The following is a 14,964-nucleotide window of genomic DNA, read 5'->3' as shown; positions in this document are numbered from 1 at the left end:
GGCGCTGACAGCCCCGTTTTGTCAGCGTCACGCCGCCGGCGCACGCGCATTGTGGGAACCCGAGACTTTTCTCACAGTGCCGGCCCCATTTCCCGGGAGCTTTGTGGCGCTGATACCGCGGCGTCGCTTCCGGCACCCTCTGGGCTGCCCGGTGTGGCCTCAGCGCGGCCCCGGGCGGGAACCCCGGCAGCGGCAGGGCCGGCGGGCCCCGGTCCCCCGGCATGGCCGTGTTCGACACCCCGCAGGCGGCGTTCGGGGCGCTGCGCCCCGCCTGCGTGCAGCTGACGCGGGTGCAGACGGTGGAGAACGTGCGGCAGCTGCAGGCGCACCTGGCCGGGGTGAGCGGCGCGGCCCTGCAGGAGCTGCAGGAGTACGTGCTGTTCCCGCTGCGCTTCGCCCTGCGGGTGCCGGGGCCCAAGCAGGAGCGGCTGGTGCAGAGCCTGGTGCAGTGCATCTCCTCCGTGCTTGCGGCGACGTGCGTGAAGAAGCAGGAGCTGCTGCAGGAGCTCTTCTCTGAGCTCTGTACTTGCCTCGCTCCCCCGCCCAGCTCGGGCAAAGCCGCCCCGCTGTCCGAGGAGCTGAAGCTGGCTGTGATCCAGGCACTCCACACTCTGATGCATTCGGCTTATGGGGATGTTATCTTGTCTCTGTACCAGCCTTCCACCCTTCCGCTCTTAGGATTTGCTGTGTCTTTGCTTCTGACACTTGCGGAGCAAGAAAAAGCAAAGCAAATCAAGATCTCTGCTTTGGAGTGCTTGCAGGTCCTGGTTCTGCAGTGTGACTGCCAGGAGCACTGGCACCTGGATGAAGATGAGGCACAGCAATGTGGGGATTTGTTTGCTTCTTTTCTGCCCGGGATTTCTATTACGCTGTCTCGAGTTATTGCTGGAGACATCAAACAAGGTCACAAAACCACCGTTTCTGCCATCAGACTCTTTTATCTGATTGTTGGTCTGGTCATGTCTGACAAACAGCTAGCCAGAATCCCAAAGAATAAGGAAAAGCTGCCAGTGGAACACAGCAGAATATCCGAGCTAATGATCCACAGAGGACCTGACTGGACTAAAAGTACTGCTGAAAAACTGTCTCTTCTCTTGCACAAAGTGGTTGAATCTTCTTCAGTTCACCCGCACTGGAAAGTGAGACTGGAGCTGGTGGAGCTGGTCCACCACTTACTGAGCAACTGCAGTCAGTCACTGGTGGACTCATTCAGTCACCTCTTAAAGGCCTTGGTTGGGCTGGTTAATGATGAAAACAGCGAAGTTCAGAGCAGGTGTAACAAAGTTCTGCAAGGGATTGCAGAGCAGAGGATTGTGGCACAGAACAGGGCTCTTGCTGATGTCCTCTCTGAGAACCTCCATTCCCTTGCCACAGCTCTTCCCCGCCTGATGAACTCTCAGGATGACATGGGCAAGGTTTCCACGCTGAGCTTATTGCTTGGCTACCTGAAGCTGCTGGGCTCCAAGATTAACATTGTCCTCAACTCTGTGTCCCACCTGCAGCGCCTGTCCAAGGCGCTGGTGCAGGTTCTGGAGCTGGATGTGACAGATGTGAAGATAGTGGAGGCCAGGCGCTCTGGGCCTCCATGTCCCTTGCAGCAGGGTGTGCAGAAGGGCAGGTACCAGAAGAAATACTTCCGCTTCTTCACAGAGGAGAAGGTTTTCCAGCTCCTTCAGCAAGTGTGTCGTGTTCTTGGCTATTATGGGAACCTCTACTTGCTTGTGGATCACTTCATGGGGCTGTACAACGAGTCTGGCCTGTACAGAAAGCAGGCAGCCATGATCCTCAACGAGCTGGTCACAGGAGCTGCCGGAGTGGGAGTGGATTTCCTGCAGGAGAGGGAAGTTCCCCTGAACATGAATGATCTCAAAGGATCCATAACGTCCATTCTGGATGAGTACATGGACCAGGCAAACTGGTACTTGGTCACTAGCATTGACACAGAGGAAAGCAGCCCTGAGCAGTCAGTGCAGCAGGGACTTGCTGTCCGTGCAGGAGGGTCATCCAGCAGCGTTCTGCTTCTGTCCCCGGAGCCCCCAGCCACAACCCGCACCATGAACAGCAACATCTGGCAGATCTGCATCCAGCTGGAGGGCGTTGGCTGCTTTGCTGCAGTCCTTGGGAAGGAGTTCCAGCTGCTGCTGCTGTCAGCTCTCTACCCTGTGCTGGAAAAGGCTGGTGACAGGACTCTGCTCATCAGTGAGACAGCACTGGGGACACTGGCAGACATATGTGAGGCCTGTGGTTACAACTCGGTGCAGTGTTTGATTAATGAGAATTCTGACTATCTGGTGAACGGGATTTCCCTGAATTTGCGCCATCTGGAATATCAGCCACGTGCATCCCAGGTCCTGGACACGATGCTGAGGCATTCGGATGCCAGCTTGCTGCCACTGGTAGAAGATGTAATCCAAGATGTCCTGTCTGCACTAGATCAGTCTTACAATAGCCAGGCTTCCACCTTCCTCAGGGTCCTCCACTCAGTCATGACTGCTCTAGGTACCAAAACGATATTTACTTTGTGTAATTCAGCCTTGCTGTCACTAAGGGTGCTTATCTTGGACCTTTCCACTTGCCATGGGAGGTTCCAGGTAGCCAAGGTGTTGCAGTGTGATGGCCACTGTGCTTTGCTTGCTGGGGCAGTGCTCAAGGCATGATCACCAGTAGCTTTACCTCTCCAGTTTGCCTGGCCTGCAGCCTTTCACAGAAACATGGCCTTTAGTGGCTGAGAAGGGAAGGCTTTCACTGCTCCCATGGACATTCTGTAGGAGCACATGGCATGTATTCTTTTTTAACATTCACATACTATCAAGGAGGTGACTGGGATGTTACAGTGGGTGCCTCAGTCAGGTGCAATCCCATGAGGTGTGGGAACCATCTCACCTCTCATGGAATCCATGGCACCTTGCTGACGTGCAGGAGGGGATTGTGGTTGCTCAGTGACATGTCAGTTCCTTTTTTGCAGTGCAGTGGTTTGGAATGTCCAGCACTGAGGAACACCGGCAAAGGCAGGCTGACAAGGGGCAGAGCAGGCCTCGGTCCTGGGGCCAGCAGGAGGTGACAATAACAAGTCAAGAACTGGAACGATTCTTCCTTGACTATGTCAGCCAGAAGCAGATTGCAGAGGGTGATCTTCCTGACCTGGAGGAGGAGGAGGCAGGTCAGTGCTGTGCTTGGCTGGAGAGGAGCATGGTCAGCTTGCAGATAGATTGTGACCTCTGAGGTGTCCTATTGTCACAAGGGAGCCGTGGGACCAGGCTGACAGTCTCAGGTCTTCTTTGGGTTGACCTTGGTTCATGTAAAGTGCTCTTGGGTGTTCTCTCTTTGTTCTGTTTGAGTGGGGGAGCCAAATGTTTGCAGATCAAGGCTTCTCTAGCTCTGAGACAAAAACACACTGTGTTTTTTCTTACCTCATAACAGTTCATTTGGGTTCAGGACCTGAAGTTTCCCGTTTCCAGGATCCTATGCATTTTCCTCATATTCCCTTGGGAATCTCTGTACTGCTTTCTCCTGGCTAATGATGCCACTGCTCCCTCTTACTTGGCTTTGGAAGGCACTGCAGACATTCATATAGGGAACTTTTTAGTCTTCACTGGGCTGTGCTGCAATCCTGACCTTTAAATACTTCATCTTTAAATACCCAGGCTTTTCATTTTTAATAAAAATCAATGGGAAACAAGTCCATGGTGAAAAGAGACTGCAAATGTCAGATGAGCTGCATTGTCCAGTAAAGGAAGTGAACATTCCCTAGCCCCACACTCTTAACTGAACCTGACACTAACTCGCAGAACTCATAGGCTTAACTATATCTAAGCACATTAAAAAATGCCAAAGGCCTTACTCAGAAATTTGCAGAGTGGTTGTGGGTGGGTACTATGATCTCCCAGAGCTCTCAAGTCATTTTCATGGCTTCAGTAATGGTTTTGCCTTCCAGATGAGGTTCCCCTTGCTAAGCCAGAGCCCAACTCTGACACGGAAGGAGAAGCTCCAATGCCAATCCACGCTCAGCTGGCCAAGGATGTGATGGAGAGGTGCATCCACTTGCTGTCTGACGGGAGCCTCCGAGTGCGGCTGAAGGTTGGTAATCACCGGTTCTGAGGGGACAGATGGTGCCCATGAAGGGGCTGGTAGCTCGTCAGCGTGTGTGCCATGCACGTTGGGCTCCCTGCCATCCCCAGGTTTGTGCTGCCATATGCTCAAGCAGGACAGATCCTCCAAACCTGGCAAGAGAGAGGGAGGTAGTTTTTTCGGAGTGCTCTGGATTAGGAATGGCAGCCAGGTGGAACAGAATCTTAAGGGTGGCTTTGTACTGGGCACTTTCCCTTGATGCTCGTGACAGTTAAGTCTTGTGCTTTGTCCTTTGGTGGAGGAAACAGAAGCATCTTTCTCCCATCTGTGCCTCCCATCCCCCTTCCTCAGGCTGCAGTGCACAGGCTGATGAATGTTTTTGAAGTAGCTGGGGTGATGATAAGCAGGGCTAAAAGCCTGGCTTTTTTCTAATTATGAAAACCCTTTGAAGGTGGCCTCCTTTTAAAGTGCAAAGTGAGACAGAAAAATGAGGCATAACCCAGATTCTCATCCCAGCAGTCCCAGCTCTGCCAGGTGATCTTGCTGCCACAGCCGCAGTGGGGTCCAAGTGAGCAGCTTAGCCTGTGGGATCAGGGCAGGAATCCTGCCCTGCTCCCAGCCCAGCTCTGTACCCATGACAGGTTGTGTCACTGCAGTGCTTGTCCCTTTCCAAACAGGCCTGATCTCTAGGCACTGTTCACTTGTCCCCATTCCTGCTGCAGTAAAACTGCACCCTTTGCTGTTCAACCCCTCCTCCCGGCTTCCTGACGTGATGCTGAGATCCACCTGAATGCCTGGCACTGCACCACTCAGAGTCTGTTCCCTCCCCTCCTGCCCAGGTCCTGGACGTGCTGGAGCTCTGTGTAACCGTGCTGCATCCTCATGGAAACCATCTGCTTCCCATGGCTCACCGTGTCTGGCCAGCTCTCGTCACCCGGCTGATTAGCGACGACCCTCTGGCAGTGCTCAGAGCCTTCAAGGTATGGAGGTGACTGCCAGCAGCATTTCCAGCTGGGACTGGGCAGGAAGTGCAGCTCAGGACAGAGCACCAAGCTCCTGCAGCCACGTTTAAATGTGGTTTGGAGCATGGGGTCACCATGCTCTGCTGTGGGTGGGTTTGTACCATTCTCACTGCAGCTTGCCCACAGGTAAGCCCTTGATGCTGTTCTTGTGGGAAGCAGCAATGTTGGTATGGTTATTGCATGGATGAGATAAACAGCTCTGCAGCCTGAGCAGCTGTTAGGGGCATCATACAGTGTAGCTTGGCTTTGCTGGAGACACAGTTCCAGCATCCTATTTGGAAGTCTCAGATTGAAGATAGGGGAACATTTCATGATTGAGGCATTGGCAAGGGAGGGGAAAGGTTGAACAAAGACTTGGCCCTATAATTACATTATTAAAGAGCTCATGACCTTGTCATCTGGCTCCTTTCTCCTCCTGACTCACAGGCTTGCCAGTAAAGCATGTTTCCAGAGGTTGCCAGCCCCAGCATTGCAGAGGAATTCATCTGCTGGGCAGAGTGAGATTCATTTTAGAATCCTTCAGCATGAATAAAGAGTTTTGATTCCCCAAATTCCAGAAGCCACGCACTAGAGTCTCAGAATAGCCGTACCTATCATGTGCCTGCCCTGAAAGGAGGTAGAGATTGCTGTACAAAAACTAATTAACTCTTGAAAAGTTCAAGTCATCATTACAATTTGCACCCAGCTTGGGTTTTGCTATATCAACTCCCCCCAAAGTGTCTTTCTGCCTAAATTCCAGGACAAGAAGTGTCATTTCAGTGTAAAGCAAACACAACCCAAGCAGCATCTCAGTCCTGCACACTGAGACCATGAGCTCAGTGAATTTCCAAAAGAGAGATTGGTGTTCTGGCCACATGGATCCCCCTTTGTTTTTACATGCATTTAGGGCCATTCTCTACCCAAGCTGAGTTTGATCCTGGGCACACACCAGTAGTGTTGGGTGCCCTTTTCTGTGGCCACATGGCCTTTCTGCTTGCTGATGTGCTTGGAAAGATGGGTTGTCTGCACCACAAAAGAGATTTAAGGATATAATGATATTTAATGGCATTTTCCATCAGAGACAACTCCACTAATTCTGAGTAAGGCTGCTCAGCTGCTCTTACCTTTACTGTGCTAATGAGGGAAGGGCGGCCCAGGAGGTCAGCCAGGTGACACTGCAGAGCAGGGTGCAGCTCACTCAGCCTCTCAAACGTTCACCTTCTGCTCATTATGGGGAAACGGGGGCTGGTGTAGTCACAATGCTCTCATCTGCAAAAACTTCTCCAGGGAGAGTGAATGTCTGAATCCCCCAGGCTGGTGTGGATCACTGAGCTCCTCCCAGGCCAGTGTGTGTGCAGTATCCCCTGTAACTGATATCTCTCTTAGGTGCTGTGTACCCTGGCTCAGACGTGTGGGGACTTCCTGAGGCAGAGGGTCTCCAAAGATGTCCTGCCCAAGCTGACCAGTTCCCTCCTCAGCCAGGCCCCAGTGAGTGCCAGAGCTGGGCCTGTGTACAGCCACACGCTGGCCTTCAAGCTGCAGCTGGCTGTGCTGCAGGGCCTGGGCTCTCTCTGCGAGAGGCTGGACATGGGTGAGTACCAGAGGAAGCACAGGTTGTGTGGATCTCTGCCAGACTTTACTCTCTCCTCCCAACTTGCTGCTTCTCCTCCTGCTGCCCCCACAATTAATTTCCTGATCTTCTCTAGCCTGAATTTGTTCTCCATGGGAGCTCTGTAAAGAGGTGCTGGGCACTCTTTTCTCCTCAGGAGACATGGGAGAGAAGGTTCCCACCACATGCAAAATTTGACTGCTCATCCTACTTGTGGATGAGAAGAAGGTATGGGCTGGAATCCCTGCATTGCTGTGGGGCCTGTTGGGCCACACTTTGTTCTTGCTGGACAAACTGGAGGCCAGATAAGACTTCTGGCTAGCTTGACTGGTTCCATTGTGGACTTATCTCTGGGTGACCCTTTGAATCCAGCACATCACACTCTTCTATTGAATGAAACTCTGAAATTCTCCCCAAGTGAAATTTCTGGGACTGACTTTGATGAGGGAGAAGGTTTGCTGGCTAGTTGCTCTTTTCCTCTCAGTGCCCTTGATTGCTTTCCTGGCTTTGCAGCAAGATGCTTAAAAGGCAAGGTCAGAAGAGCTCCAGGTCAGACAGCTCAAAGGCTCTGAAGCCTCTGCTGCCAATTTGGAGCTGATTCCATTAGGCAGCAGCTGCTGAGGAGGTCACCTCCTACCCTTCTTTCCCGTTCCATTTCTGCAGGCGAGAGTGACCTGAATAAAGTGGCAGATGCCTGCCTGAATTACCTCAGCGCCAAGCAACCTGTGAAACTGCAAGAAGCTGCCCAGAGGTAATGTCTCTTAAATGCAGGTGTGTTGGGTGTACAAATAGGGGGGGACTAATAGAGGGAGCATCGTGGTCCCATTCCTTTTGCACCCTTCCTGTCCCACATCTCAGCACATTCAAGTCCTGTACAACAGGGCCTCTCTTGGAAGTTTTCTGTAGTGGAGTTTCATTTACTCCCCAAAATGAGTTAGAGAGGTCAGTTGTCATCTTGCACAGACATTACAGGTAACCTTGCAGTGCATTTGGGGACAGAGGGGAAAACGTGCTACTTCCTTTTTCCCAACCAAATACTTGGAGCTCTTGGCCCACTGGTGGCATCAAACTGCAAAGGGAATACAGCTATAGAAGAGGATGTGCCAGGCATTCCCTTGTATTTTATCACTCAATACCTTCTGCAGGCTGGGGGATTTACTTCTGTTATCCTTCCATCTTCCCTGGGCTCCAACCCAGGCTCTGCCAGGTGGACCAGAGTTTGTTTGGGAAGCTGTCAGTCTTGGCACCAGTGTTGCTCTGAGAAGGCTGGGAGAGTCTGAAAGAGCAAAGATGCTTTAGGTGAACACACTCCAGCTCTAGGAAGTGTTGACAGACATACTTTGCTGCTTGGTGTACAAAATCCTGCTCAGCATGTTCTGCTGTCAGGATAAGAAATCACTGTTGTCATACGTTGTCACCTGGAACCAAGGCCGGAGATTTCAGGAGACAAAGCGAGTCCAGGTACAGAACAGGGGTCATAAATCAGAAAGCCCCTCTGCCGAAGGATGGGGGTGAAAGCCACCCTCTCCCTTCCTGTGTGGCCGGCCCTGCCCTCCCCCGAGGGGAGGGGAAACCAGCAGGTTCCGCAGGCGCTGCGGTTTCAGATTTCCAGGGCAGGCTGCTGGAAAGGGAAGCAAAGGGAAGTGCAGCCCATCCGTTCCCTTTCACAAGCACAGGCTCCCGGGGGTGCAGGGTGTGAAGGGCTTTGTGTGGCTGGGCAGCAGTTCAGAGCCAGAGCTCTCCGGAGCTGGAGCATTCCTTTGTTTGTATCTCTGCGCGGGTGGGAGCAGGTTTATTTTTACCTTGGAGGCTTTCACGGCAGCGCAGCAGGCTCCAGCAGCATTTGTTCTGCAGAGGGGCTCTATGCTGTGGGAGTGCATCCCCTTAATACAATAATGCCTCAGTCTGTGCAAGCAATGCTGGATGAAAAGCAGAACACCAGGATTTATCTAGATATTTAGAAGCTGAAGCTTTTAAATCATTAACCAAGCAGCTTGAAAAGCTGTGCAATTTCCCCCCAACAGCAGGGGTAGGGGGAATATGAAATGAGCCCTGTAGGAAGCTGTATGGTGAAGTGAGCTCACTTGTTGGAGCCAAAGGGCAGCAAAGTTCAGGGCAAGCCACATTTTTCTCCTGTATGTTACTTTTATATTTTAAGGGGGAAATGCCATATGTTTTGCTCCTCCCCCATGCTTTTGATGCAACATACATCACATATGTCAGTGAACCAAGCTGCTTACAGAAGCCCTTACTGTCTCCTGTTTAATTCCATTGACCAGGCATATGTATGCACTGAGGCATGCCTCATGCCTGGCCTGATACTGTGGACATGGCAGCATTTGGAGGTTTCTTTTGGGTTTAACTTTTTCAGTTCAGTCCTGTGTGATCCCTGGCCTTGGAGTTGGATGTATCAGAGTTCATCATATTACACCCACTTTTAAGAGTGTTTCCCTGATATGAGGTTTCAGCCTGGAAAAGTCAAGATTAGTTTGGACCATAACAATCAGCTCCTGTATCAGGATAATAATCACTTCACAGCCACCCTTCCATTTCTGTTCTCCAGCTGCTGAACCACCACATTCCTGTAAGTTCTGGCTCTTCTTGCTCTCCATGTGTCTGAAAGTAATCCTGCAAACTGACACAGGCTGTCACACATAAGGCCCTCTCCATCTCAGCAAGGGCAGCGTTATCAGCCTGATACATGAGAAATTCTGCATTTTAAATGCTTCTAAAAACAGATAGACCAGAACTAATCTTAGCCCCAGCCTGAGCACCAGCGTACGTCACATAACTCAGCTTTATCACTGCAGAAATCATATGAGGTAAAAGGATGTTTGGAATCAGCTTGCCATGGTGATTTATACTAACTGGCCTTTGCTCAGCTCTTAGGATTCTTATTCAGCTGATGGGTTGTGACCTGTCAAGAGCAAGGTCAGGACTTGCAAAGTCAGTTGTAGCTCCAAAAAATCATACACTGACTACATGAGGATTCTCTAGGCAATGCAAAGGGTGGAGTGGAAATTTTTGGCCAAGGTGCTTGAGCCACAAAAAAAAAAAAAAAAAAAAAAAAAAGGAGTTTGGCTATCATCCAGTGATGTTATCATGCCCCAAGGAGTCTGCTTAATCCCATTTATGGGACCCTGTAGCTTTATTAGATGAAGCTGTGGGAGTAAGTGATTTTTCTATCTGCAGCTTCATGCAATACTCAACAGGCAAAACTAGATGTTGGGGAAAAAAAGAACTCCAGGACATCTGAGGAAGAGAAAATGGTACAATAACAATAGACTTTACTAGAAGATGACTGCTGAGACTATTCCAAGAGAGTATTATCCAAAGCTTTTTAAACAAACAAAAACCAAATGCAAAATCACTAAAGGGACCAAACCTACTGAAGAACAGTTTGGAAATGCCAAGGAGCACTAAAAAAGCCTTTGCTATCATTGAAGAAGATGATCCTGTCCAAGAGTGGAGAAGTGCCCAGAAAGACTTGGACAAGGTGGGGGTCGTGTGGGGCCCCACCACTGGGAACAAGGCTGGGGGAGATGGAAACTGAAAGTCACAATATGTAAATCTGAGCTTCTCATCAATTTATGAAGTTTCATCATCTCTGACAAGCTTTTCATTTCAGGGAATAAAACCTTGAAAGAAAAGAGATTAGGAAATTGTCACTGGCCCCTGTCAAACTGACAAGTAGTTTCCCATTCTTTCAGTTTCAAGTGACTGTTTTGAAATTGACACTTAATACCTACTAAATGTTTGCAGCCCATGACCTTTCAGTCAGCAGTATGGATAGGAATGATTTTTTTTTTTGCCCCTAAGATGCCAAAATAAATTCCTCAGTTCTTACCAAAACCTATGGTGGGCTGTATCCAGTTAAACATTCAGCAGGGATGGGAGGCCAGGAAGCCTTGTCCTTCTGTCAGTCTGCTCATTTGCCATGGCTTTGCTTGGAGCTTGGGAAATGACAAGGCAACAGAATAGCCAAATTGCTCTGTGCTAGTAGAATAAGTTTAGCACACTTGGGACAAATATGAGCTATTTTTTGGGACCTTTTTTGATACCAAGGTTGATTATGCAGCTTACCTCTTCTTGTTTGCTTGTGTGGTTTGTTGGATATTCATTGTCAGCTGTCGCTCCCAGGCTGGATTGAAGCACGTCAGAACAGCCACCTGCTCAAGGCAAAATTCAATAGTTATATTTAAGAAAAAAAGAAAAGAAAAAGGCAACAACAGAAAACAAACTTGGATTAACCCCAGGATTCTTTGCTATGGAAACAGGTTGCTTGGAAACTACCCCAGAGTTAGTTTGAAAATGTAAAAGTCAAGTTGTTCTTTAAGCTGCAGAGCACTCCAGGCTATCAGGGATAATCACAGCCTCGAGCCATTATGGGCACCAGAGGCAGTGAGTTCTCCAGGCTGTGGATAATCTCTGAGGATCGCTCTCCCTGGAGCAACTCATTGGGAAGAGGTTGGAGAGCAGAGTGTCTGTGCTGTGAGTGTAAGAGCTACAGCTGTGTGTGTGCTGGGGATCAGCAGCCTGCTGCACAATATTCCCCATTCCCATGTTCACAGCAATTCATTGTCCTTGCCTGCTCCCATCCCAGCCATAAGGAGTGAGGATTATCTCTGCAGCTGCCCACCAGCAGCAGCCCATTGAAAACTGGGTGGAACCACTGGGAGCTGGTGTTAGCTGGCACACAGAGCCATGTGCTCCCGCTGTCACAGCCAAGCTGAGGGCACAGGCAGGGCGTTGTCTGGAGAGCTGGAGCCACGATGGCAGCAGTGAGAGCTCCACACCCTGCCCCGCCAGCCCCTCACTTGGGCCAGTCCTCCCCTTCCTGTCAGCAGAGCTGCAAGAACAAAGCCAGGGGAATGAGGAGTCCTGTGAGCTCACCTGCATCTGGCCAATCCACAGAAAAAAGGTCGTGTTGCTGAGGCAGCTGTTGCCAAGCCCAGCTATCACTGTAGAGCACATTCCCACTGGTTTCTCTGGAGCAGGCAGATAGGCACTGCCAGCACCTTTGGGAGGGGACACTGCCAACAGCTTCAGTGGTGACATCTCCCCTCTTGCTGTTCAGAGATCTGCACTGAGGGACAGGTGAGGTGGTAATGGCAGAGAGGCAAAAGCAACAGCTTTGGCTGTGCGTGAGTAAGAAGTCACATCCACAGGGTTATTGTGAAGAGGAAAGGGAGCTCTCTCCTACCTTCATCTCATTTCTGTACTCTTTCACATTACCCATGGCACTGCACTCCCTTTCAGAGGAGAGCTTCTCAAAGGGATTCTCCCTGCTTTGGAAGCAACCTCACTTTAGGGATGAAAGCTCTTCCAGGAGAAATTTGGACAGCAATCAGTTTTGGATTTTGTGTGGCTTTTGTAGCAAGTGATCTTTACTTTTAGAGAGGGAGTTCAGTTCTGTGTTTCTTGGGGGAGCAGAGACAGAAGTACTCTGGGATTTCTCTTCCCATTACCTGACCTGGCAGCTGCTCTCCTCACAGCTCCATGATTTCACTGAAAACTAGAGACATGAAGACACATGGCTGGGCTTTACTGGGATCCTGGAAAACTGTACCATGGGTGTGGTGAGTGCTGAGTGCCTTTGGTGCTCACAGAGCACTCAGCACCATTCAGGAAGAGGCCCTGCAGATTCCAGTCTAATTTTGTTCATGGCACAAACAGCGAGTTTAATACCAGTTAAGCCCAGTAAACCTTCTGTGCACTAAACCCTGACACAGATGTAGCTAAGCCCAAAGGTTGCTGCAGGGAGAGCTGGCAGGAGGGGGTGGGTAAGTGTAGGTCACACAAATCAGCATTTGCTCTTTCACTCCTTGAGCTTCCTGCTCTTCAGCAGCAGCTGTGTCCCAGCAGCTCACAGCTGGAGCCCTGTGTGAAGGGCATGCTGGAAAGGCAAATCCCATCTTACTGAGATATGGAAATGCAAAGTGAAAACCATCAACACAGCAGTAAATCTTCAGAGGAAGTTGTGATTGCTCTTTTCCTTCATTCTGTTGTTAATGAAAGTTGTGTTTGGTTTTGGTTTAAAATCCTACTTTGTGAAAGGTACTGTGCAGAACAACAAAACTTTGGAGGCAGCTAATAAGGACTTGGGATGGTGGGAGAGCTCACTTGAGCAAAAAGCCCTCAAATACAGCATTGAGCTTCCCTTGGGGCCCAGCCTAGGCAGCTGTCCCCAAATACTCTTGGATTTGCCACCTCTGGAAAGGCAGAAAAGCCCACTCCCCAAAAACTCCCACTCCCTCACTCCCCAAAAACCAGAGAGGGTGGTGAACAACACAGACATCTTCTCCCAATATCTCTGCAGGAGCTGTAGTCCAAAAGAGCTCAGGTATGCACAGCACATGCAGTCACCCACTGTCACCTCCCCAGCATGTGGGACAGGCAGGTTTACATTTGTGCCAGCACAAACTCACACAGTGCCAGCACCAAACCTGGGTCAGTTCTGCACCAGCTGCTTGTTTGATGTCTGTAAGTGACTGTGTAGTATCATAAATATTCTCCCACATGCCATTAGCTGTGAGACACAGAGCTGCTTCCTGGGGCATGGGGGGCACTGCTCTGCCCTCTGTAAAGAGCTGAATTTTGCAGCTGCTAGAGATTGCCAGCGGCATCAAAACTTTTCTTAGCTCTTAATAACCCCATTGGGTGCCAACCAAAAGACCTTGTCCTTACACTTCTCTCCTCTCTTCCTACTGTTTTCCAAAGTGTTTTCCTGCACTTGATGCACGTGGACCCTGACAGCACTTGGCTGCTCCTGAGTGAGGTGTGCTGCCCCGAGGGGTATGAGCCCCCCCATGCCAGCCTGCACCCCGTGAAGCTCGGCGGGATGGGGCGGCCACGGAATGAGCTCACAGACAACGTGCTGCTCCTGCTCCAGAGGCTGCAGCAGCAGGAGGGCACAGGTCCTGGGACCAGCACACAGGAGGCATCTCCTTCCTGACAGACCTCCACAGCAGCTGGGATGGGAAAGAGGAACCACCAGGAGGATAGAGCTCACCTGGGAAAACGCCATCACTGAGGACCCAAATGGTTCAGGGCAGAGGAAGGGCTGCCCAGTCTGGGGCACTGGCTGAGACAACATCCCCATGGCAGAAGGTTTATTTTTTGAAGCAGTGTTTGAGGATGAGGTGGGTACATGACCCTGACTCCTCCTGACTTGTGCCTCACCAGCGCCATATGCAGAGAAAATGGCACATCTATTCCAAATTCTTCAGTATGAAGAGTGAGTCATCTTCCAGAAATTACTCCCTAACCCTTGATCCTTGGGGGGATGCCCCTATAGCACCCCCCAGACCTCTCTGATCTCTTCACAGTTGTGATGATCCCTCCCATTCTCAGCAGGACAGTGACTGACAACTCAAAGGAAAAGCTTTTTCTGGCCTTTACACTTCACAGTAAGAGAATCTTGTTTGGGGTGCACTATAAACCTGCTCTCTTTAAAAGCAGTTAATCTCAGAAGTTAAAGTGCACTGCCAATAAATTCCTCACCTATGTTACTCACAAGAACAGTGTGTCCTCTCAGAAGCATCGGGGCTGCTCCTCACAGCTGCAGTTTGCTGAGAGCAGATGGAGGCGGCCAAACGTGCTCTGTTCTCTCACTCTGTGAGGTTCTGTAGAGAACCAGCCAGCCCTGATTTACACCTGGGAGTGATCTACAACTTCTCCCGTGCCCAGATCACAGTTCTCAGGCCATTTCTAATCCCGCCCCAAGCAGAATTGGATGCAGCACCTGCCTGTGCCCCAGTACAGTCTCTGTGTCTGTCTGTGGTCAGAGCCGTCAGTGACAGGCCTGTGAGCACTGTGGCACCCCAGCAGTGCCGTGGTTTGTCCAAGTGGGTACAACGTGCTACAGTGAGCAGAGGATGACTCGTCATTAGGGTCAACTCACTCCCCCCGCTGAGGGGCCTCTCCTCTGATCTCCAGCTCCCACATCCCCAAGCTCTTGCTGCAGGGATTATCAACAGGCACTGCTTTGCTCAGCTGCTCCCAGACCCCATTGGCTCCTGGATCCCTCAGCTTCACCAGGGCAGCTCCTGGCAGCAGGCTGCCTCCTGCCACTCGGGGAAGATCTATGCAAGTTAAGCAAAAGAACAGATTTTGATTAAATTTGAAAGCAAGCTCAGAAGTACAAAAACCAAAGCAATAAATAGATTGTTATATGGAGCAGACTTTGTGTATCTCTGTTGGGATCCTGGGTTAACATCCAAAACAAGTCCCTGCTGGTGGGCCCAAGGGCACTGCCTCTGCTGCCACATCCCTCAGCTGAAGCTA

General features: G+C 50.5%; 1 protein-coding gene across 2 annotated transcripts; it reads left to right on the top strand.

Moving 5' to 3' along the window:
• The first annotated feature begins 88 nt into the window (after positions 1-88).
• TTI1 (TELO2 interacting protein 1) lies at positions 89-14,856 on the top strand. Of its 2 annotated transcripts, XM_066330698.1 has the most exons (7): positions 89-2,499; positions 2,966-3,160; positions 3,935-4,077; positions 4,908-5,048; positions 6,456-6,660; positions 7,342-7,429; positions 13,399-14,856. In XM_066330698.1, exons 1-7 carry the CDS (start codon positions 222-224, stop codon positions 13,631-13,633), a joined length of 3,285 nt encoding a protein of 1,094 aa, XP_066186795.1. In that variant the 5' UTR covers positions 89-221; the 3' UTR covers positions 13,634-14,856. The 2 variants fall into 2 exon arrangements, with proteins under 2 accessions (XP_066186795.1, XP_066186796.1); XM_066330699.1 differs by lacking the exon at positions 7,342-7,429 and having other exon boundaries at positions 13,399-13,550.
• The last annotated feature ends 108 nt before the right edge of the window (positions 14,857-14,964 follow it).

This window comes from Sylvia atricapilla, chromosome 16 (assembly GCF_009819655.1).
Source record: "Sylvia atricapilla isolate bSylAtr1 chromosome 16, bSylAtr1.pri, whole genome shotgun sequence".
NCBI classification, from domain to species: Eukaryota; Metazoa; Chordata; class Aves; order Passeriformes; family Sylviidae; genus Sylvia; species Sylvia atricapilla.
The sequence above is the reverse complement of the archived record's forward strand: the minus strand, read 5'-3'. Positions and strand labels throughout refer to the sequence as shown.

Coding starts and splice junctions, on each gene's coding strand:
- TTI1 (XM_066330698.1), top strand. CDS start 222: ATGGCCGTGTTCGACACCCCGCAGGCGGCGTTCGGGGCGCTGCGCCCC. Junction 4,078..4,907: donor GCCTCCGAGTGCGGCTGAAG/GTTGGTAATCAC, acceptor CCTCCTGCCCAG/GTCCTGGACGTGCTGGAGCT. Junction 5,049..6,455: donor CAGTGCTCAGAGCCTTCAAG/GTATGGAGGTGA, acceptor TATCTCTCTTAG/GTGCTGTGTACCCTGGCTCA.